The sequence below is a fragment of the Myotis yumanensis genome, unplaced genomic scaffold (assembly GCF_028538775.1).
Source record: "Myotis yumanensis isolate MYYU_CA2020_CCGP unplaced genomic scaffold, mMyoYum1.0.hap1 SCAF_14, whole genome shotgun sequence".
Taxonomy (NCBI): domain Eukaryota; kingdom Metazoa; phylum Chordata; class Mammalia; order Chiroptera; family Vespertilionidae; genus Myotis; species Myotis yumanensis.
Genome location: NW_027223765.1, coordinates 32,937,254 through 32,961,385, shown reverse-complemented (window position 1 = coordinate 32,961,385; position 24,132 = coordinate 32,937,254). Strand labels below are relative to the sequence as shown.

Below are 24,132 nucleotides of genomic sequence, written 5' to 3'. Positions count from 1 at the left end.
AGGACCCCTAAGTATCAAAGGATGCAGGCTTAAGAACATAGTACGTCATTTCAAATCCATTACCAGGGGACAAATGTATAATCCAAAAAAAAAAAGCCTTTCAATGATACAAATGATGGGGGCAGGTATGGAGCGGAGAGGGTTAATGGGGAGGGAGGAGGAGGACATCTATAACACTTTCAACAATAAAGATAAATTTTAAACAACTAAACCTTAAAAATTCAGATTTAAAAAGCATCTATTACAGAGGGAGCACAAGTAATCAAGTATAGAGCATGTCACTGAACGCCACCCACAGCTCAGGGCCTGAAGTCTCTCTTCTAGGTCTGGAGAACAAGGCAGACCCTCCGGGGTCCTCACCCTGCTCCTGGGAAGAGCCGCAGACAAGTAGGGGGCCAGAGCAGGTATGCTGTCTGTGCCTCTCAGGTGCCACCAGGGAGGCATCAGCACACCCATGGGCTGCCATCTCTGGGCCCTTGATGCTGGTAAGGCTTCTTCAGGCCTGTTAGCTTGGGTAATGAGGGTGGGCTAAATGGGCCACAGGGGCTCTGGCTTTCCAGGTGCCACCAAAGGGTTCCTGGATGTGGCCTGTCACTGCCTCTTCTGTCCTACTCCAGGGCCCTCTCCCTCTTTTTCCACCTGCCTTTTATTTTCCCTCCTCCCTCATTTCCTCTTCCCTCCTACCTCCCATTCCGCTCCCTCTCCCCCAACCCTCCCTCCTGGGCTCTCCCTTCTTATCATCTCTCTCCTGTCTCTCCCTTCGTTTTGTCTCCCTCTGCTCTGCATTTTTCTTCCCGTCTTCCCTCTCCCTCTTCTCTCACAACCCTGTTTTCCACTTGGGCCAGAACCTGAGCCATTCCCAACCAGTGAAGGGGAGGACAGCATAGTTTAGTCCCATCCCAGACCTCCATGGTAACGTCTCATTTGGCTTGGCTCCCTGGTCAGGTCTGTTTCCTTGGGAGCGGGAGAATCCAGGCTGCTTCACTGGTCACAGAAGCAGCTCTGGGTCAGAGCACCCTAGTTCCCAAGGACTGGACCTAGAACCGGGCTGCTGGGGGCCTCTGGCCTTGTAGAGCCAGCCTAGCCCATGGCCTCACCCAGATGCTGGAGGCATGCTTGTTTATTACATAGAGGCTCAGAGAAAGGGGGTGGGGGTGGGGGGGGCAGGGCAGGTGGGCAAGGGAGGAGCCTCATCCAGGCCTGGCACTCTGGTGGTCAAGGGGCCTGCATCACTTCTTGGAGGCCTGTTTCTTCCAAGAGTTCATCTTCTTACTGTCCCTCCTGCCTTGGATGAGAGGATGCAGATTCATCCTAAAAATCAAAATAGAGAGAAGCAAATGCTGGGAAATGGGTGGAGAGGGCTGTCTGGACAGCACTTGATCCCTGCGCTGGCCTGGGCCGAGGTGAGCATGGCCTCCACTTTGCACAGCTGAGGTCCTCTCGGCATCGCTCCAACCTGGGGCTCCAGTGCACCTGTGACTTTTCTAGGTGCTCACGGTTATGCTTTTCTATCTTCATGAGAAGTGTGCGATTTTTCACGCTCTTGCAGGACACATGATTCGCTTCACAGTGAATACGGCCAAGTCAGTGGACTTGACAAGTCTAGGAAGTTTATGCAGGAAGACAGCCTGCGGTCTCCACCCTTCTCAGACAGACAGACGGGTCTGAGGTGTGGGGTTTCACCACAAGCTTAAAGGCTTCAATCTCCGCCAACCAGACCAGGGAGAGCAACTGGGCAGTATGTTGATAAGAGAGGTCAGAGGTCAGAGATTGTTGGAGATGTGACTCCCCAAGGTCACTTAGCCCCCTGTGGCCTCTGGGAGTCATGCCTATTCTGCCAACCACAAGAGGGCCCCTCAGCCCCCGGGCTGGGAGACCACCTACTTCTTCTCAGGTTCAGGGAAATAGTCTTCCATCTTGTCCCCTACGGTCAATGAGGAGATGCTTCCTTGGAAGTCTTCCAAAATTGTTCTCTTGTCTGAGTCAGCTTCATCCAGGCCCAGGAAGGAGGGTAAAACGCTGCTGGGGAGGCAAAGAGGGGAGGGCAGTGCTCAGTGGAGGCCCAGTCAGAGAGGGCCCAGAGCTGGGGGTGTCTGGGCAAGCAGCCCTCACTCAGAGCTGCGCCCCAATGTTCCAGTCCCTAGAGAGAAAAGGGCACAGGTGCTTCTCCAGAGGAAGGGTGAAGGGAGACCTGACCCCTGGGGACCCAGAGGTTCACTGGGATTGGCTTCCCTGGCTTCTTTTTCAGATTGGAATTGCCCTAACTCCATGCCCACGACACCTGTACACACAGCTTGACCATCAAACGAGCAAAGGAGAGAACAGGAAGCCAAGAAAATAAGTCATCATGTACAATGTTATGGATTGTATCCCCCCCAAATTCATATACAGGAGTCCTAACCCCTAGTACCCCAAGATGTAGGAAATAGGGTCACTGTGGATGTAGTGAGCTGAGAAGTCATATTAGAGTAGGGTGGGCCTCAATCTAATATACCTGGTGTCTTTATAAAAAAGGGACATGTGGCCGAACCGGTTTGGCTCAGTGGATAGAGCGTCAGCCTGCGGACTCAAGGGTCCCAGGTTCGTTCTGGTCAAGGGCATGTACCTTGGTTGCGGGCACATCCCCAGTGGGGGGTGTGCAGGAGGCAGCTAATCGATCTCTCTCATCGATGTTTCTAACTCTCTATCCCTCTCCCTTCTTCTCTGTAAAAATTCAATAAAATATATTAAAAAAAAAAAAAAAGGGACATGTGGACCCAGATATGCACCTAGGGGAACACCATGTGAAGATGAGTGGTGCTGTCCTGGCTGGTTTGGCTCAGTGGTTGGAATGTTTGCCTGTAGACTAAGGGGTCATGGGTTCAATTCCTGGTCAAGGGCACGTACTTCAGTTTCAGGTTTGATCTCCAACCCCAGTTGGGGCACATGGGGGAGGCAATCAGTGATTTCTCTTTCTCACATTCATGTCTCCCTCCCTCCTTCCCACCTTCCCTCCCTCTTTCATTCCTCCCTCCTTCCTCCCTTCCACTCTCTAAGGATCAATGAAAAAAATATCTTTGGGTGAGGATTAAAAAAATAAATAAATAAAAGATGAGTGGTGCAGCCACAGCCTAGGAATGCCCAGAGCTCGGAGGACTGAACTAGATCCTTCCTCGCACCCTCAGAGGGAGCCTGTCCTGCCCATACCTGCATCTCAGGCGTCTGGCCTCCTGAACCACAAGTCAATACATTTCAGTTTGCGGAAGTGTCACACTGCTCTAGGAAACTAATGAACATGTGTGGTCACTCCTCCCCTTTGCACCACAGCTCAAGGCTTTCCAGCCATTCACTGTGTGCAAACACTGTTCGGGTTACAAGATGGTTTTGAGCATCGCAGTGGCCCTAGGGAACAGGAAGTGCAGGGTGGCACCCTTGGGAACAGGAAGTGCAGGGTGCCCATTTTATCGACAAGAGCAGAGAGGGGAGCTGGAGGGCACGTAGTAGGTTCATGGCAGAGGCAGGACCAGCCCTTTCATTCATTGTTTCTTCATATTTTTTGAGCCCTTGCCATGAGACTAGATTAAGGGAAGAGCAGTTCAGAGATAAGAGACAAAGGGAGAAGAGAGAGGGGGGTCTCCTCTATCATTGCAAGGGCCCCCCCCCCAAAATAAAAAATGGAATGCTACCAAAACGGGGTCACAGAATCTGGGTATATTCACAATGTTGGCATTTAGTAAACTAACGTCTCCCTTCACAGCTCACCCTGCCGCCCTGCCTGATGGGGAGCACACACACAAAGTTCAAGTGACTTCACAACACTGCAATGGGGCGCAAGAAGAGATTAACCAAAAAAACTTATATACATATATGTATAACCCACGGACACAGACAATAGTGCGGTGAAGGCCTGGGGAGGAGGTGCAGGAACGGGATGGAGGGTGTCAGTGGGGGGGGCAGGGGAGAGAAGTACTGTAATACTTTCAACAATAAAGATAAATTAAAAAAAGAAACTGAAAAATAAAATAAATAAGAGCCAATTCTGATCAAGCTTCTCCCCAGCTCAAGAACCTTCAATGGCTCCCCACTGCCTATATGATCAAGTCACCGAAGCTTCCCACAACATGCCCTTCCCATGCTTATCCAGTGCCTGCTTCTCCTTCAGCAGAGGACCCTACTCCCACAGGTCTTCCTAGGACTCATGAATGGGTCCACAGTGGCATCCTAACACATGAAGAGCCGGCACTGCCTCTCCTCTTCATAAGCTGACAAGTCTTATCTCACCAACCAGGTCTGGCCTACACCTCACATGTCTCTGGGTCTCCTAACAGAGTGGCTCTCACAGTGCCACCAAACCCCGGAGCTGCACCAAGCCTTGCTGAGAACTGCCATGGCTGGTAGGGGCAGCTACTGGGTTGTGGAGGCGGGGAGGCAGCTTGGGACAGGGAGGTTTGAGGGTCACCTCTGCCACGCCCTGTCCCTGTGCACACACAGAACTCACACTCTCTTCCCAGGGCCTGGCTTGATGCCTCTTTTGCAGGAGCTGTAGAGGTACCCGAGGACAGAGTTAGCAAAGCCTTGAGGCTCTCAGTGGCTTTTCTCTCTGCATCTTCCTAACATCCATAGCTTCCTCTAGACCTTGCCTCCTCCACTAAGCATTCCAGGATAGTTGGGTCATGGTGTAACCTCCACGGTTTCTCTGGAGCGAATTCCCCCAAACCTCTTTTGGATCCAGCGGACATTCTGACAAGCCCCAAACTCAGCACATGAGGGAGAGACTGGAGTCAGGACTCCTAGAAAGCTGAGGGGCCTTGTGGGAGTGGGGGATGCCCAACTCAGTGCAGTGGGGGTGCAATCATAGGCAAGCCTATGTCTGCATGCAGGTTTATAAAGCACTCCAGCAAACATACTTCCAGAAGATCTCCACAACAACCCGGTGAGGTGGGCATCATCATCCTTATTTTAAGGGGAGGAAAGTAGGCTTAGGAAGGCAAATGGATTAGGCCACAGTCACCCAGATGGTGAAGAACAGAGCAGGGCGCCAGCCTCATCGTAGGACCCCTGACCCAGTCAGTCTTCTGCTACACCACATGGCCCAGGCATTCTAGAATCCGCTCCTTTCACCTAATACAGCCTTCAGCAATGTCAAGAGCCCCAGGCTCCTTCCCTGGACCAGGCAGTATGCTTTCTGAGTCCAGAGATCTGTCTTTGTACATCTCACCCAAACTGGGCCCCAATTATGCTCTGTAATGAGCATCATCTGGTTGAAAAGCCAGAGCTCCGAGGCCGAGAGGCAGACTTAAGCCAGGCCACCCCAATTCCTTTTACAAGGACCTGAGATCACTCCATGAATGGCCCTTGCCTATGTGGCCCTGCCAGTAAACAAAGTAGAGGCAGGACTTGGATCACACACAGGATGGAGTGGGGTGCAATGGGACAAAGGCGGGGTGTCACTAGGGACCCTACCCAAATGCCCGTCTCCATGATTTCGCTACAGAAACCAGCACTGGGCAAATGATTCTGTGTCCCTCTTTCTCCAAGAGGGCCCTTTTCCAAGGCCTGTGTCCCGAAGAAACCAACAGCACGGCGTGGCACACCCCCTCACAGCCTGCTCTCATTCCCACCCAGCCCACCCGCAAAGTCCTTCCATGCCAGCTTCTACTGCGGACCCCTCCTCAATTCACTCCTCTGGCTCACCAGTGCCCCTTCCACAGTGCCGACTCCTCCCTCCCCTCCACCCCACCCTTGCCTGCCGCCATCCTTCCTCGGTCCGAACTTTTCCCATTGTACCTAAATTTGTAGTTCTCTGGCATGAAGTAGCCCATCTTGCAGTCCTGCCGAGCCTGGGAGATCTGTTTCAGCAGATTCTGCTTGCTGAAGCCGTATCCATTCAAAACGCAGCCCCCAAACAGGAGCTTCCCCCCAGCGAACATCTGCTGACAGACAGGACGGAAACAAAGGAGAGGCCCTCAGCACATCAGCACTGAAACTCTCAGAGCCTGTGCCAGAATCCAGGCCTCTCTTTGGTGCCCGGGAAGAGGTGTTAACCTTCCCAAGTCACCCACTGAGGTGTGGCTAAGCCTGTCCTCTGTCTAGGTCCCCCAGGTCAGACGCCCATCATCCCAGCCTCTCCCCTCTGCCAGATGGACCCGCTCAAATGTCACTTCATATACAAGACCTCCCAGAACTCTGAGGCCAGAGGGTGTCTTCCTGCTCCCAGGCAGCTGGCCTCAAACCCACTCCGATACACTGATCAGCTTTCCCATGGGATAGGAGTCCCTTGAGGGCAAGGATCTTGCTCTATAGCCCTCCATGCTCTCACTCTCTGATTTCTGTGCAAGGATAGTCATTAGTATGGATATTCATTTGTTATTTGTCATGGACAAAAAAAACAAACAAAAAGGAAATAGCCTTTTTATGTTATTTAAAATCTACAAAGAGATAAAGAGAATTTGACTTTCCAGTTAAGTGCTCAAGTCTCCTGGGATTGGGGACATGGGTCAATGTGGAGACAGGAGGCCAGGCTAGGAGAAAACCCCCTCCCACATCTGTGACTCCACAAGGGTAGGGGCTATGGAGACAGGGACAGCTGTAGTTGGTGGTGAGTCCCCTGCTGGGCTCCGGCTCACCAGAACCATCCCCTGCATCACAGCATACTTCTTCACCAGCAGGGGTGGGTCCTTCTGCAGTGGGCTGTTGAGGTCATATCGCAGTAGGCGGTAGGGGTCATGCTGGCACTGCCAAGAGAATGAATGCCCATCACCTCCATGCCAAAAGGATGCACTCAGATTCCTGCGTTCTCAGCCAGGTCGGGTTACCACTGAGTTCTGGAGCCCCATACAATACCCCCTTCTCAACCCCTACTCATGGCATCCCAGAGAATGTCCCCAGATCCACTTAGGGCTCTCTATTGGTGAAAGCTGTCGCAGAGATGATCACTCCCGCCATGTGACATCCACTAGCCTGGCCCTCTGGAGCCTGTGGGACATTCCTGTCTCCTCTGCCTGAGAGAGACCATGTGGACATTGGAAGATGGGAATGGTATTCCTGGGCATACCCATTTCCAGGATTCTTTTGCCCCCTATCTCCCTGCTGGATGCCCTACTGGACACCTCCTGGTCATTAAACCCACTGAATTGAACCCAAATCTTGAGGTATGGCCTGGTCAATCCGGAGTAAAACTGGTCTCTTTCTCCTCCTTCTTTCTGGATGCTGTTGTTAATAAAGCTAATGTGACACTTTCTGGTTTTATCTGCCTTTTATTACAGGTGCCACCAAAATTGTCCTGCCTGACCTTTCAGTTTAAAATGTGAAACCTGGACCCACACCTGGTGTTCCAGCTATGAGAGCAAGAGAACATCAGGAAAGGTTTCTGTCTTAAGACCCCGAGTGGTGGGGCCAGAGGCAGTGCAATCTGAAAACCCCCTCCAGGCCTGCTCTCTGCACTCCTCCATCCTGCTGCCATGGCCTTCAACCAGCTCAGGCCACCTCATGGCTGGGCAGCACCACCATGCATTCCTGTGCTTATGGATAATTATTAGTGAACAATGAATAGCCCTGAAATAAACTGAAGTCAACTCTAAGTTTAAAACATATGTGGCTTTGATATATGAGACTAGAAAAAAGCCTCCTGGAGTCTGATCTGAAGGGTTCCAATGCCAAGCTCCTGGCACTGGCTGGAGTGCAGGTCCAAGGGTGGGTATGTCAGGGTCAGGAAGGTGGCACTCCTGGGACGAGGGCTTAAGAGGGTGTCCCCTGGGTATACACAAAAATCAGAATTAAGGGCTGCAGCCAGAGGAAGATGGGCGAAGACAATAGACTTGAGAGGGCACCAAGACAAAGAGGGTTTGAAGGAAGGCATCAAGTGGACACACAGCTCTGTGCTCATGGGGCATCCTCTGCTCCAGTTGGTCTGGGGACAGGGTCACCCCTTGAACTGTGCTAACACTGTTGGAATGGCTAATGACTCAGGATGATGATGAGATTTAGAAATGACTCTGCAGCAAGGAGGCGGGGTGGTTCCATGTGCCCCTGACTGACTCACCCACGATGAACTGGGACCTCGAGCAGTCTTTCCCCTGTTCACCTTGGCACAGGACACTGCCTCTGCCAGAAACACTCACCCACCTGCCCAACCCTTTCATCCTGGGGGGCTCTCCCAGGCCCTTGAGAGGGGTTTTCTTGCTCCCCAGTTCCTACCTGCCTAGAGCTGTCCTTTCATGGTCCTCATTGGGGCTTGCTGTAGTTACATCCCCACCATGTGGGAGCCCCTCCAGGGCTATGTCAAAGTCAACATGGAGCAGAGACCTGCACAGGACCAGCGCAGAGTAGGTACTTGGCTACTATCTACAAACATTCCTTAGCCCTAAGGATCTAGAGGTGAGTGTGGCTCTGCTTTAAATACACCAGCACAGAACCACAAACTGTGGTGTGTGCTCTGGAAGAAAACAACAGGGGCCTGACTTTGTCTCAAGGTCAGAAAGGGCAACCACTTGATGCGGTGACATTCGTCCTGGGACAGAGGGATGAACGGGAGAGAACCACAGCAAACAGTAGGAAGAGTGTGCAAAGGCCCCAAGGAGCAAAGGAAGTGAAAGAGGACCCTGTGCCGAAGTGGAGAGGCAATCTCTCAGCCAGGTGCTCAGCCAGCCCTAGCCCTCCCCCACCACCTCCCCACCCCCAGGCACTGGGGGCTCCTCTGCTGGGCCCAGGACCCACCTGGATGCAGGGTGAGCCACGGCCCTGCTGCCGGTGACAGTAGAGTGTGTTGAGCAGCCACTGGAGCTGTCCTGAGCTGGTAGGAATGTGGCTTGACACTATTCCGAACACCAGCACCTGGCTGGGGTCACGGGGCACCGACAGGAAGTGTTCCAGCTCCACATCAGATACCAGGGGTGGCTTCACTATGCACTTGCAGCCAGCGCGGATGTCTTCCTTACAAATGAGCTTCCGCAGCACCAGTGGGCAGTCAGAGGGTGAGGCAGCCCTCCTGGTGTGGCTGCGCATCTCTGTGGCCCTCCCCCTGCAAGAAGGAGCGAGTGGGCAGGTGCTCAGTGGGCCCTGACTCCACATGGACAAAGGCCCCACTGCTGTGGAGTCTAGGCCGCGGGCAGTTCAACCCTGGCCTCCACCATCAGCATGCCCCCTATCTCCTTGCAGCACTGCCTTGAATGGGTCCCCTAATCTTTCTGGGCCTCTGTATCCTCAAATAACAAGCAACTCAATTGTTCATCCATCCAACACAAGCTTTGTGGTCATCCTGAACTCCTTTCTTTCTCTCAAACCTCATGTCCTATCCAACCTATCAGCAAGCCTGTCTGCTCTCCACTCAAGGAAGATGCAGCCCTGGCCGGTTTGGCTCAGTGGATGGAGCATTGGCCTGCAGACTGAAGGGGGTTTGATTTTGGTCAAGGGCTCATGCCCGGGTTGCGGGTTAGATCCCCAGTCAGGGGTGTGCAGGAGGCAGCCGATCAATGATTCTCTCTCATCATTGATATTTCTGTCTCTCACCCTCTCTCTTCCTTTCTGAAATAAAAAATTTTTTAAATCTAATTTGCATCTCTCAGATGATTAGTGACTTTGAGCATGTTTTCATATGTCTCTTTGGTCTTCCTTATGTTCTCTTTCAAAAAGTATCTATCTAAGTCCGTTTCCCATTTTTTGATTGAGTTATCTTCCTTTTGTTAAGTTGTATGAGTTCCTTGTAAATCTTGGAGATTAAACCCTTATCTGTGATAATATCAAAAAACAATGCGGTACCATCTCACACCTGTCAGAATGGCTATCATCAACAAATCAATAAACAACAAGTGCTGGCGAGGATGTGGAGAAAAATGCAGACTGGTGCAGCCACTGTGGAGAACAGTATGGAGTTTTCTCAAAAAACTAAAATGCAATTTCCATTTGACCCAGCAATCCCACTTCTAGGAATATATCCCAAGAAATTAGAAACACCAATCAGAAAAGATATATGCACCCCTATGTTCATAGCAGCACAATTCACCACAGCTAAGATTTGGAAACAGCGTAAGTGCCCATCAGCAGATGAGTGGATTAAAAAACTGTGATAGGTACATCTATACAATGGAATACTATGCTGTGGTAAAAAAGAAGGCATTCTTACCATTTGCAACAGCATGGATGGACCTGGAGAGCATTATGTGAATCGAAATAAGCCAATCAGAGAAAGATTAATATTACATGATCTCACTCATTTGTGGAATATAATGAACAACATAAACAGATGAACAAAAACAGATCCAAAGACAGAAAAGCATCAATCAAACTGTCAAACCTCAGAGGGAAAGTAAGGGGAAGAGATCAACCAAAGGACTTGCACGCATGCGTATAAGCCTAACCAAAGGACACAGACACCAGGGGGGTGAGGGCATGAGTGAGAGGGCAGGGGGAAATGGGGAGATAAGGACACATATGTAATAGCTTAATCAATAAAGAAAAAAAAAGAATCAATCAATGAATGTATAAATTTAAAAAATGAAATAAAGTAATACAATTGCAAGTAAAAAAAAAAATCTGGTCACATCATGTCACTACTCTCTTTGAAACTCTCCAGTGGCTTTCCACCTTTCCTAGAATAAAAGCCAAAGTCCCTGCAATATCCTTCCAGGCTGTACATGATCTGTCCCCCTGCCTTATCCTCTTTACCTCTCTTCTTCTTCTCCAATAGGCCCACCTTTGCTTGTTGAGTTCTGGCCTCTTTGGCCTGTGCTTATCCTCCAGCCTCAAGGTCTTTGCTCTTGCTGTGCCTTCTGCCTGCTTGGCTCTTCCCCCAGATAGGCACACAACTCACTTTCTCACCTTCTTTACCTCTTTATGAAAATGTCACCTTCTTTTTTACAATTTATATTTTTAATGGTTTCAGAGAGCAAGGGTGAGGAATAGAGAGATAGAAACATCTACGAGAGAGAAACATCATCGATTGGCTACCTCCTGCATGCCCTCTTCTGGGGATTGAACCCACAATCTGGGCATGGGCCCTGACCAGGAATCAAACTGTGATCTCTTGCTTCCTGGGTTGATGCTTACCACTGAGCAACACTGGCTGGGCTTTAAAATGTTCTTTTTTTAAATCCGTAAGTCAGATGATGTCACATCTTATCTTAAAAGTAATGGAATGACTTCCTATAATAGTAACAAGTGTACTTATCTGGCTCCTGCCTCTCTCTCTGTCCTCAATTTATATAACTCTTACGTCTTCTCTATGAGGCTCCACACTGGTCTTTTTACTTTCACTCACATATACCAAACTTATTCTTGTCTCAGAGCTTTCATACTTGCTCTACCCTTTGCCTGAGGTTCCTTCCTCATCCCTTTTTGGGGCTGCCTATTTCTTATCCTTCAGGTCTCCAGTTAAATATCATTTCCTCCAGACTGCCTTTCCTGACCTGTCTTCCTAATGTAGCACATCCCACCCCATTTCTTAGTCACTTTCTATCCCCGGGGCTGGTCAACGTTTTCTATAAAGGACCACAGTGCAAATGTCCTAATCTTTGCAGGCCAGATGGACTATGTCACAAAGACTCAAGACGTCTGTCCTAGCAGGGTAAGCAGCCATAGATAATACTAAGTATATGAGAGGGTGTGGCCGTGTTCCAAGAAAACCTTACTTATTGATCTGATATTCAAATTTCATATCATTTCACATGTCATGAGAAATTCTTCTTTTGATTTCTCCCCCAGCATTTAAATACATAAAAAAATATTCTAAGCTCACCCATTAAAAAGGCTAGCAGCGGGGCCAGATTTACACATGGCCCTAAATTGCCAACCTCTGCTTTCCATGAATTCTTTTCTTCCTAGCCTTCTCACCATCGAAATGACTTCAGTGATTCATGTGTGTACATTCTATCTTTGCCCACCCTGAGGATTCCAGCTCCGAGAGGGAGGGGCCTCATCTATTTTCTTCACCAGTGTGTGTCCACTACGCATGAGAGCATCTGGCACACAGAAGCTAGAGGAAATGAAGGCTCAAGCCCACCTGAGGGTAGCCAGGGCTTTGGCTTGGATTTTGATGATCTTCTTCGGAGCGGGGCTTATCGGAGCAGACCTAGGCTCTTCCTTCGGAGACTGTACAGCCGAGGATTCAGGTGGGGCTGACTGATAACGTGTTGCAGAGACTTCTGAATATAGATTTAGCTTGGTGCCCCGCTCGGCAAAGGCCCAGGATCTCATTTTGCTTCGACTTAGTTCTCCCATGACCCTTGATGGATATTCTATGATGAGCAATCCTGTTTACAGAAGACACTGCTGTTACTCTCAGTGGCCTTACCTCCCTGCTGTAGGGCTCTGCATGTGGGCACCCTTCAGTTCATATCCCTCTCCACTCCTTCACTCTGTAGATTCTTCTGCTGGGCTGCCTGCCCTCTATTGTCTGGCACAGCACTCCAAGCCTAGCACCATTAGCGCATCAGTAAATGCTGGCTGAATTTAAGAACTAATCAATCCCATTCCCATTCATTCATCCATACCCAGCTTAGATCCCTCTTCTCTGAATTGACCCTGTGTTTTATCAGCTTTGTGACCTCCAAAGCACTCAATGTAGAGACTGGGTATAAATGCATCCATGTTGTTCCCTTCCCTGAGGATGCTATTCCTTGTGTCTCCAGGTTTAAGTCATTTCCATCTACTTTTTCTGCTACATTACATTTATCGGTATTCTTATTGTACTTTCCCTACTAGACTGGAAAACTTTTGAGGCCAGGGATCTCTCATTCACTTACCATTTACTGAGTGCTGGGTACTGGGCATAGAGAGATCACCCACAACTGCTTCCCTGCCTCTGGAAACTCCCAGTGGCAATATAGGAGGGATGGGCAAACAGAAATATTCACAATGCTAGGTTGTAAGATTTATTAGAGCACACATAAAGTACTGTGGAGCCCAGAGGAGTGTGTGTCCCCTTCTGCTGGGGGAGTCAGGGCTTTCCAAAGAAGAGGCACAGTTGAACTGAGTCTTCAGGGGTGAGGAGAAATACCCCAGAGAGGTCATGGGGAGAGCACAACCCCTCCATGCCCATCCTGGGGGTGGCATGGAGTGCTGTCGGGGGGGGGGGGGGGTGTCAATGTCCTTTTGTCCCCAGGCTCATCAGCAGGGCAAAGAGTCCAGATGTGGAAGGGTTTCCTAAGGGCCAGCATGGGGAGCTCTGTGGGCCTAACAATTCAGCCTGGTGAGGTAGCTGCTTTTTCTCCTCTGCTGAGATCTACAAGGAGAGAGGAATGGGGCTGCAAACAGATAGATAGAAGATGGAGCTAAAAGGTGAACCAGATGTGGGAGTGGGGACAGAGACACATACAGAAAGATGATGAGACCCAGGAAAATAATATAATCATATGGAGACATTAAAGACACATAGGAAAGTGCTCAAAAATGGAGGGTGGCCAAGGTCACCATTAGTAGCTGTGTGGCGTTGAGCAAGTCCCTTCGGCATTCTGAGTCCAGTAATTCCATCTACAAATGGGGAAATCTCCCTGTCATGCCCACCTCCCTGGGGTGGTAAAGAGCTATCCTTGGAGACAATCTGCAGGTAACTCAGGATTTGAAAAGCCATCGAATAGGCTGTCACCTACCTTTCTGCCCCCTTACCTGCTGCCAGTAAGACAGAATTCATGAACTGAGACACTGTTTTCTGAAACCGCCTCTTGATCGCTGCCAGGGCTCGGCTCATCTTAGACAACTTGTCGTCCATGCTGATGGTCTTGTGGATCATCTGGGGAGAGGCCAAGGGGAGGGCATTGTCATCTGTCCTGCCAGGGGTCATCTGCCCAGACCAGTGACAACCAGGCCTTGCTCTGACTTCAAGGATGTTCTGTCCCCTCTGCCCAAGACACAACTCTCTCCCCCTCAGCCCAGTGAATTCCTGCATACCAACCCAACCTGACTCGAAGGTCCCCTCCTGGAACATTTTCCATGATTCTATTGGGCAGAACTGTTCCTTGCCTTGGACCTCTATCAGCAGCAGCCTGAAGACAGAGGTTAGCCCTTTCTGAAGTAAGTGAATGCATCTGAACCTGTCTCCCTTGATGAACTGTAAGTTCCTAGAGGACAGGGACTGAGTCTTGGTCTCCTTTGTGTCAGAGGCCCAGCATGCCGCAGGTGTCCAGTTAATACCTGCATGGTGAAAAATGATGGATAAAGGCCTCTCTGGAGCCAGTCCTCCTCTGTATGCATCCCCTAGAATCTCTTCTTCCCTCCAGCTGCTAGAGCATCTCAGAGGAAAAACTGCCCTTAGCCAGGGTTACATAGATTGACTGGTACCTATGAGCACACAGGCCCAGGCCTCCTGCTTCAATTCTAGGTTACCCTGAAGGGCATCTGGCTCTGGGATCCCCTGTGAGGTGGCAAGGTAGTTGCTGGGGCGGCCCTGCAGTTCAACCACTCCCTCTGCCAGACCACCAAAATGGTACTGCAGAACCAGGCTCAGGTTTCAGTTCATTTTCTGCTGGGGGTCCCCGTCATTTTTTACCTTCTTTATCCTTAACTCAGTCAGCCCCTTAAAGGCAGGAACCATGCTTTCTACATCTCTCACTTAACACAGAGGAGGTGTGAAAGCGATTTCCTTCTGTGGAATTGAAGCCTCAGGTGGGGAGAGTGGGGTGGGCACAGGGCAGATTTTCTGAAGAACAATGAAGTCAGCCCACATGTCCTCCTTTCCCCTGCAGGCAGGACTTCTGTAAAGGATGCCCCAATTAATGGCAAAAACCTCAACCATCCTTCCAACGGCTGGCTCCAGCTGCTGCTTCTGGGCTAATTTTATTTATTTATTTGTAATTTATACCCAGCTTGCTTCCAAAAAGGATTTGAGGTGGCACTCTGGGCTAATAAAGCATTTAAATTGAAGCATTGCCTCGCTTCCAAAGTGCTGCCTGGATAGAAATATTTAGTGAGGAGCCAGGCGCAGGGCCGTAAAAGAGGAAACTGTCGCGCTCTTCCAGGGAGATGGGTGCCTGGGGAAGCCATCTGACAAGCTTCCCAGTGACAGGGACTTGGAAGGAGGCTGCCACCCTACCCCCCAGCCTCAGCTTTCCTAGACTGCCACAGATTTTGTTGATGAGTGATAACTAGTCCCAAACACACACACACACACACACACACACACACACACACACACACACTGGAGTTGAGTGGGTTATAAAGGTTCCAGGATGGCAGTGAGTGTGTGAAAGCTGGGTGGACCCTTACACATCATGATACAGATGGGGAAACTGAGGCCTTGCATTCCCAAGGCCATATGACTTCTTCCCAGCTGAGGCTCTTTGCCGGCCCCCACACTCAGTAAATTTTCTCAAGGGCTTCTTGTAGCTCTCATGGTCCAATAATCCAAAAGGAGGCAATTCTCTGAGTCTCAAGGATTTCATGTAAAAATATTTTGAGGTGATTAATCCTGGTAGTTGAGGTAATGTTTGTAAATCCTGTTACCTACAATAACTCTGATCTTTCTTCATTTGCTATTGTCTGCTTAGGGAGTTGTAATATATACTGCACCTCCCTGTACTCTCAAACAGAAGGGATTATGATGTGGATGCTTTTTGGCAAGTCAATCTTCTTGGTTGACACCAATGAGTGCTGTCTAGAATGCAGTACTGTTTTCACAAGCTGCTTTAATGTCTGTTTATCTCTATGCTAAATGTCCACAAGATGGTTAGATGCCTTTTCAATAACTCTCCAGTCTCTACTGCACTGTCAACGCCTCTGGGAGCTTCCTTTACAAACACCCCACCTCCCAGACTCCACACGGTCCAGTAGAAATATAATGCAAGCTACACGAGCAGTTTGAAACATCCTGTAGCCACATTAAAAACTTTCTTAAGCCAAGGCCGGTGTTTCCAAGTGGTTAGAGCATCGGCCCGTGCACTGAAGGTCTTGGGTTCAATTCCTAGTCAAGGGCAGGTACCTGAGATACAGGTCCTATTCCTGGTCACAGTCAGGGTTTGTGCAGGAGACAACCAAGTGATGTGTCTCTCTAACATCGATGTTTCTCTCTCTCTCTTTCCCCTCTTTCCCTCCTTTCCACTCTCTCTAAAAAAAAAAAAAAATCAATGGGAAAAATATCCTCAGGTGAGGATTAAAAGAAAAACATTCTTAAAAGGTAGAATTAATTTTAGTAACATTTATCTACCCCACTACACACTATATAAAAATTATGATTATTTATGGAACCAAAATAAATTATTAATAAAAATTTTACATTGTCTTTTCACACTGTCTTGGTAATGTAGCGTGTATTTTCACTTACGGTCTCTCTCCATTAGGACTTGTCACATTGCAAGTGCTCAATAGCCATTTGCAACTTGTGGTTACCATATTGGATATCACAGCTTTGGATTTCTAGTTCTAGCATGCTAAGATTGCATTCAGGTTTAAAAAAAAAAATCAGTGTTGAATTACTAAGGGTCTTTTGTAGGCCTGATTGGAGGGCATGTTTAGCTCATGACTTAGGGTGATTTCTCTTGGCTGTTCATGGGGGTCTTTAGCTCCTTATGTACTGGTTCTCAGCTGTGTTCCAAACTTCAGAGATTATCAGACAAGAGGTTGCCAGGCAAATAAAGCATTACTGCAATTTTATGGGAAAGAATAATTTTCTGATATCTATTGCCTTTGATAAACTCACATTTTTTACACAGTCTAAAAAGGTTATCAAGAAACACAGATATGTGACTTCATACATAGTCACTTAACAATGGTTTTTATTTATTTTTACATTTTTATTTAATTTATTGGGGAGACATTGGTTAATAAAATTATGTAGGTTTCAAGTGTACAATCCTATAATACATCATCTGTATTGTGTGTTCACTATCCAAAGTCAAGTCTCTTTTTGTCACCATTTATCCTCCCTTTATTCTCATCTACCTCCCCGTAACCCCCTTTCCCTCTGGTAATCACCACATTGTTGTATATGTCTATGAGTTGAACTGTTCTTTTTTTTGCTTAATCCCTTCACCTCTTTCACCCAGCCCCCTAACCCCTTCCCCTCTGATAGCTGAATGTTTTCTGTCTATGAGTCTGTTTCTATGTTGTTTATTTTGTTCATTAGATTCCACATATAAGTGAAATCATAGGATATTTGTCTTTTTCTGACTGGCTTATTTCACTTAGTATAATATTCTCCAAGTCCATCCATGCTATTGCAATAGGTAAGATTTCCTTCTTTTTACGGTTGAATAGTATTCCATTGTATAAATGTACCACAGCTCTTTTATCCACTCATCTACTGATGGGTACTTGGGCTGCTTCCAGATCGTGGCTATTGTAAATAATGCTGCAATGAACATAGGAGTGATATTCTTTCAAATTTGTGTTTCTGGTTTCTTCAGATATATTCCCAGAAGTGGAATCACTGGGTCATAAGGCAGTTCCATTTTTAATTTTTTCAGGAAACTCCATACTGTTTTCCACAGTGGCTGCACCAATCTGCATTCCCACCAACAGTACACAAGGGTTCCCTTTTCTCCACATCCTCACCAACACTTGTTGATGTATTGATAGTCATTCTGATAGGTATGAGGTGGTTTTAATTTGCATTTCTCTGATGATTAATGATGTTGAGCATCTTTACATATGTCTATTGGCCATCTGTATATCCTCTTTGGAGAAGTGTATATTCAGATTCTTTGTCCATTCTTTAGTTGGATTTTTTGTTGTTGAATTGTTTAAGTTCTTTATAAATTTTGGATATTAACCCCTTATCAGATGTATCATTGGAGAGAATATGTTCTCCGATTCAGTGGGTTGTTTTCTCATTTTGTTGGTGGTTTCTTTTGCTGTGCAAAAACTTTTTAGTTTGATGGAGTCCCACTTATTTATTTTTATTTTGTTTCCCTTGCTTGAGGAGATAGATCAGAAAAAATATTGCTACGAGAAATGTTTGAGATTTTACTGCTTATGTTTTCTTCTAGGATTTTTATGGTTTCAAGTCTTACATTTAAGTCTTTAATCGATTTTGAGTTTATTCTTGTGCATGGCATAAGTTGATCTAGTTTCTTTCTTTCTTTCTTTTTTTTTTTTTTTGCATGTAGCTGTTCAATTTTCCCAACATCATTTATTGAATAGACTATCTTTACCCTGTTGTATGCTCTTGCCTCTTTTGTCATATATTAATTGACCATCAAGTGTGGGTTTATTTCTGGGCTCTCTATTCTGTTCCATTGATCTATATGTTGGTCTTTATGCCAGTACCATGTTGCTTTGATTACTATGGCCTTGTAGTATAGATTGATATCAGCTAAGGTGATTGATTCCTCAAACTTTGTTCTTCTTTTTCAAGATTGCTGTTGCTATTCGGGGTCTTTTGTGATTTCACATAAATTTTTGAAATATTTTTTTCTAGTTCTGTGAAGTACAACAACAATGACTTTTAGAGTACTAGCATACTAGCATGGAACCAAATTAATAGGATCGACTCATCAATAAGCATGATTGTTCATCTCTGCCCAGATGAACTCAAAATCAATTTTGCTCTTTGAAGTAACTGAGTTTCCTGGGTGCTCCTATGAGACCTCTTTAATGAACCCTGACAGCTCCCGCAGAGCCCCTCTCTGGTGCCCTACACCCATCAAGCTGGAATACAACTGGTGCTATGATTTTGCCCTTCCATTAGACTGAAAGTATTTCAGAGACTAGAGGGAGTGAGACTTCTTTCATTTCTACATTCCCAGCAGCCAACTTGGCACACTGCAGGTACTAATAAATGTTTATTGAATTAGTTAATGAATTAATGAAGATGAAATGCTGTGGAAATAAAAATGCATGGAAAATAACAGGTGCAATACTTTCCTCCAGGAGAAACACAGGTGTTCTCTGTACACATAACATGGTACCACATGGGTCCCTAACACACGCCTGTCTCCTGTGTTTCCATGTAAAATAAGGATGTTGGGCTGGCTGCTCCTTATGGGCTCCAACAGCTCTGAGAGTCTACGAGCCTGTGCCATATGGCAGCAAGTGTCCCCACAGAGCAAGAGCCTTGCTCAGTGTGACCATATAATTGATCATCCAAACTAGGATACTTCTGAGAGTGAAAGAGTGTGACAGATGTAAACAGGGACTGGGCAAACTGGGAGATGTGGTCCTCCTGCTCCTACTTCATGGGCCTTCCTGAGTGATCCAATCCCAGCAAATTGCCCTGTATGTAGTGCCAGTGGCCTGCTCCACTGATGAGCCTGGGTCGCCCCAGTCTCATGGTGTTTGTCAACTGCTCTCTTCTAGCTTATAAATTCCTCAGGAATCAGGGATGTATCCCCTTCATCCCTTCCATCTTTCTCCACAATGTTGACTCATGACTAGGCACACAGTAGTAACAGTAATATATATATATATATATTATCTCCAGTGAATGGGAGAATTGGGCTTCGAATCTACACTGTTTTCTCACCCACCCAACAAATGTTTAGTACATGCTTAATTTGAAGCAGTCCTTGTGCTGGGCCCTGAAGCAATAGTCATCAGTAAAAATCACAAGGAATTCCCAATTTGATAGAGAAGATTGGCTTGTATAAGAAGGAGTACTAGAATGGAGGTGAGTCGTGTCTGGGAGGGCCAAGGAGGAGAGGTGGACTCTACCTGAGATGAATAAGGGGGTGACAGAGTTGGCAGTTATTCTGTCCAGCATGATCTCTTCCTCTTCTGATAACAGCACCATGATTTTCCTTTAGGAAAACATTCTTGCATCATCCTTTGTCCAGGTGTTAACCTGGGGCTGATTGCACCCTATGGCTCCCAGGATGGACACGACACTTGAGCCTGGTCAGTGAGAGCAGCATACACTCTTGGCCACAGGGAACATTTCAGGCGTGGGCATCCAGCAGAGCCAATGATGTTGGTATTGGCACTTCTACTGGAGCACTTGAGAAAGAGAAGTCCCTGTTCTCCTGGGGAGACTAAAGCTGACAGAATAATGAACACAGAGATGCTCATGACTATCTTGTCACCATAAGGAGAGAAACTCCCTAAAAAAACAGAGCCAAGAGGTGGGAAGATCTGATGTAATCAGTTGAGGGCCAGGATCCAGCCATGCCTGAAGCTGTCTATTGACAGACTTCAGTTTACTGAGCCAATATAGTCTCTTTTCATGCTTAAGCCAGTCTGCATTGCATTCTGTCACACTAAAAGACTCCTAACTGACCCAAGTTTCACAGACAAGGTATTAAAGACAGTCAGTGAATGATGAGTAGGAATCCATTAGGCAGAGAAAGAGGGAGGGCCTTGCATGGGGTACAGGTGTGTGTGACGAGTAGGAATCCATTAAGCAGGAAGGAGGCACAATGACATTGAGATGTAGAGTGGCAAGACATGCTGAGATGCCCTGGGGTCAAACCTGGGTGTCTGGTCTGCTTCGCCTTACCTTTTTATCGTGCCCTACCCCATGAGGACAGTTATTGGCCGATATAGTAAGTGTTACTGTCTCATTCATGCAAGTAAAGGTGACTAGAATGGAGTCCTGCCCCAGCACCGTCAGCTTCATTTGCTCATTCATCTGTAAATGAAAAACACACACACACACAAAACAGTATTCAGCGGACCTGTGCTTCTATTGTTCACCCACCCTGATCTACCACAAAGCACAAAACCTCTCTTGGCTTGGTACTGAGGGAGCTGTAAAATCTTTCTGGTTCTTATGTTGGAATATAGCTTTCGTGGAGAAGAGAAGAATTCCAGTCTCTCTTTGGAGTACTGGCAAAAAAAAAAAATAATGATGCCATCTTACCCCTGTCCCTTCCCTTTTCAACCTAAGCTTGGAACCAACTGTGTGAGAGACACAGGCATCAGCAGGCAAGTCAGCTATGGTTCTGGTAGAGCCATGTGGGGATACAGCTTGGGTCATAAGCCAACACTATCCCTGAATCAGATGCTGTGTCCACTCAGGCACCAGGTCTAATGATGAACCTTGCTCTACAGCACAGAGCTGCCTTGGGAAGTTGACCATATGGCAGGGAGCATCAGAACATACCCCTCCGCAGGTGGGTGGGCAGACAGCAAAAGGGAACCCAGCAGGGGCCGAGCCAGACATGCTCAGTTCCCCTCCTCCACAGTCACCAAATATGTCACCACTCTTCCCCTGAAAAAAAAGCCAAAGGAACTACTCCTTTTCACCACTTGCAAAAGGGTGGGATTTCCTATGTAGCAGTTTCAGGGAAGGTGAGCTGTTCTTATAGCAACACACTCCATATTAAGAACTCTGTGGGTTAGGGATAAGTTCCAGTTTTTCCTCCTGTTAGCAAGCCATTGAGCCTCTCTGAAATGCAAATCTTCAATATGAAATAGTTGAAACCCTAGTATTGGATTCAAATGAGATAAAGATTTTGGAAGTGGTTTCGTGAGCCACAAAGGCCCATACTGAACATGAGCAGGCATAGTTAGGATGTGGCAGAGCAACTCACATGTAAGGCCCCTGGATGGTTCATGTATGCAGTTATTTATGCACAGCGTTCCTACCAAAGGCCTAGGAGTCTGAAGCCTTAGGCAGCTGCATGATGATTCTCCCTTCAATGTTCAACGTTCCTGACCTATTACCGTTCCCCCTCGCCCTCAAGACTCCTCTGAACTAAGAAAACACTCTCCATTTCACTCATTCCATTTCCTTCTATTATTTCACTTGTTAGCTCAAAGGCCCACATTTAACTTCTTCACCAATGAGTCCCTTCCTCACTCTGAAGTCTGGATACTAGTCCCCTCCAGCAACCTGAGAACATTTGATCCATGGCTGTCTTCTTTTCAAGTCTTTTGATATCTTCAAGCTTGTTGATCACACTCACACTTAAGAAAAAAATCTATCCTCTCCAATTCTCCTTCTAGAGAGATGTAGAATAGAGCTATGGGTAAGAGCTCAAGCACTGCAGTTGGTTAAGGTTCAAATCCTAGTATTGTTACTTACAAGTTGGGCAATTTTAGGCAAGTTACTTCCCTTCTCTGAGCCTGGGGACAATAATAGAATCTGCCTCCTACAGCACTGAGCAGATTTCATGAGATAAAACATGCAAAGGGCTTAGCTGTTTTTATTACCCCTGCTCCCTGGATGGTTTCTCTTCCTCTCCCCAAATGCCACCAATATAAACTCAGTTACTGCTCAGCTGCTCAGGAGTTCATGAGCCAACCCAATTATATGTATAAAATCTCCATCATCCCCAATCTCTCACCCTAGGATAAATGACTGTTGAATCCAATCAAAATATCTAAAAACATATTGATCTTTGACCCTCTCAGAAACTTCTCTATATCCACCCAGAAGATACACGCTCCACTATGGAAACATCTATAATTCCCTTCTTCTCTCATTTATCCTTTATAGCCCATGCCTGAATACTGAATTCTTTTTTATTGAACTAGCTCTTTTAAAAAAAATATTGGGACTACCCTTAGTCATGCCAGGTCTTTCTATCAGCCTATCCATTGATCTTTCTCACTCCAGCTGACCTTCCATACAAATGCTAGACTGAACATACCAGCCTTCAACTTAAAAACTAGCTAGTTGGTTCTATTTCCAGCATAGCTGAGTCAGCTCCTAAGAGGCTTGGAAAACAAAACAAAACACACAAACAAACAAAAAAACACCAAGAAAACTACTACAAGTTATAAAACCACCCAAAGCTATAAAGAGTTTAAAAAGAGCAGGGCCAATAAATAAATAAATAAATAATAATAATAATAAAATAGCAGGGTCTTAGCTGGTTTGTCTCAGTGGATAGAGCGTCAGCCTGTGAACTGAAGGGTCCCAGGTTCAATTCCGGTCAAGGGCACATGCCCAGGTTGCAGGCTCGATCCCCAGTAGCGGGTGTGCAGGAGGCAGCCAATTAATGATTCTCTCTCATCATTGATATTTCTCTCTCTCTCTCTTTCTCCCTTCCTCTCTGAAATGAATAAAAATATATTTTAAACATAAAATACAAAGAAAAAGAACAGAGAGACTTTGAAGAGTCAAAATTTAAAGGGTAGGACCAGCATGGGATGATTTTCTGTTTTACAGCTTTAGCCTAAAGACAGGCTACAGTCATGGCCCAAACTCCACCATTTTTCTGGTTCAAAGAATCAAAGAACAGAACCTGGGGCAACTACTGTAAGGAAAGATTTCCAAAAGGGACAGAGGGATGCCGGGAGCCAGTCCATCCTTGCTGTTTCAAGGGACCTGGCATATATGGCATACTGTTCTTAATATGTTTGCTCACCTTCTTGGTGCTATGTGTTTTAACCAAGGTCACCTCTCCAAGAAAGGTTGTTTCCCCAGGTAGGGATTTTTCCCTGAAGTTAGGGAGGGGATAAAACCCCTTAACTAAGTGCCAGGCAGGTAGTTAATCACTTTAGCTACAAACAATCACACTTAAGCTACATAATCTTTACTCCCTGGAATGGAGATAAGAAATGCCCTAACCTTTGGAATAGAGATTGATAGGATTGGAATCAACTGGTATAAATACAGATGTAACAAGACAACAAGGAGACACAGAGAACCTAGAGAGAGAACCTAGCGAGAGAACATGGCAAAAGAACCTGGACAGAACCTGGCTACAGAACTTCACTGGGGAACCTAGACAGAACATGGTGGGAGAACCTGGATAGAACCTGGCAACCGAACCTGGCTGGAGAATCAGAACCTCATCAGTTCCTAACCAGAGCTCCGACCAGAACTTTGGCTGGAGATCCTGGCTATAGGTCCTGACTAGGCTGCTGATCAACTGAAGGCTGTCTTCGTGTCATTCCTTCTTTGCCGACTCCGTCCACACCTTTGGGGACCCCTGGACCCGCTGGGGTTGGACCCCATCAGAGGGAGAGAAATAGAGCCCTGAATTCTATACATAAATTGTCCACATCTCTGGGTGATCCCTGAACTATGCATGAGCAAGGCAGACTCAAGATAATTTATAATTTATAGCTAGGGAAACAAAAAAACTGAACTGAGATTTGAGCTGCTGCCCACTGTAGGTGAGACAGTTTGTGGTATCAGTCTAACCAAATTCTTTGACTGTTAAAACAAAAACATCAATACTCTTCAGAGAAATACATCAGAATTCAGAGACTCCACAACATAACATTCATAATGTCAACAATCTAAAATTACTCAGCATGTGAAGAACCAGTGAAGTGTGAGCCATTCTCAAGGAAAAAGAAAATCAATGGAGGCCAACCCTATCTGATATGACCAAGATG

General features: G+C 46.9%; 1 protein-coding gene across 1 annotated transcript in view; it reads right to left on the bottom strand.

Annotated features, from left to right (window-relative positions):
• Positions 1 to 1,229: 1,229 nt before the first annotated feature.
• The window catches only part of CUNH3orf20 (chromosome unknown C3orf20 homolog), a 62,155-nt gene continuing 39,252 nt past the window's right edge, over positions 1,230 to 24,132 (bottom strand). Inside the window, exons 10-17 of the mRNA XM_070433551.1 lie at positions 20,336 to 20,467; positions 13,579 to 13,702; positions 11,975 to 12,224; positions 8,695 to 8,998; positions 6,606 to 6,713; positions 5,767 to 5,912; positions 1,885 to 2,019; positions 1,230 to 1,311 (exon numbers count right to left, since the gene is read on the bottom strand). Coding sequence (XP_070289652.1) covers positions 1,230 to 1,311; positions 1,885 to 2,019; positions 5,767 to 5,912; positions 6,606 to 6,713; positions 8,695 to 8,998; positions 11,975 to 12,224; positions 13,579 to 13,702; positions 20,336 to 20,467 — 1,281 coding nt within the window. The remainder of the gene's footprint in view (positions 1,312 to 1,884; positions 2,020 to 5,766; positions 5,913 to 6,605; positions 6,714 to 8,694; positions 8,999 to 11,974; positions 12,225 to 13,578; positions 13,703 to 20,335; positions 20,468 to 24,132) is intronic.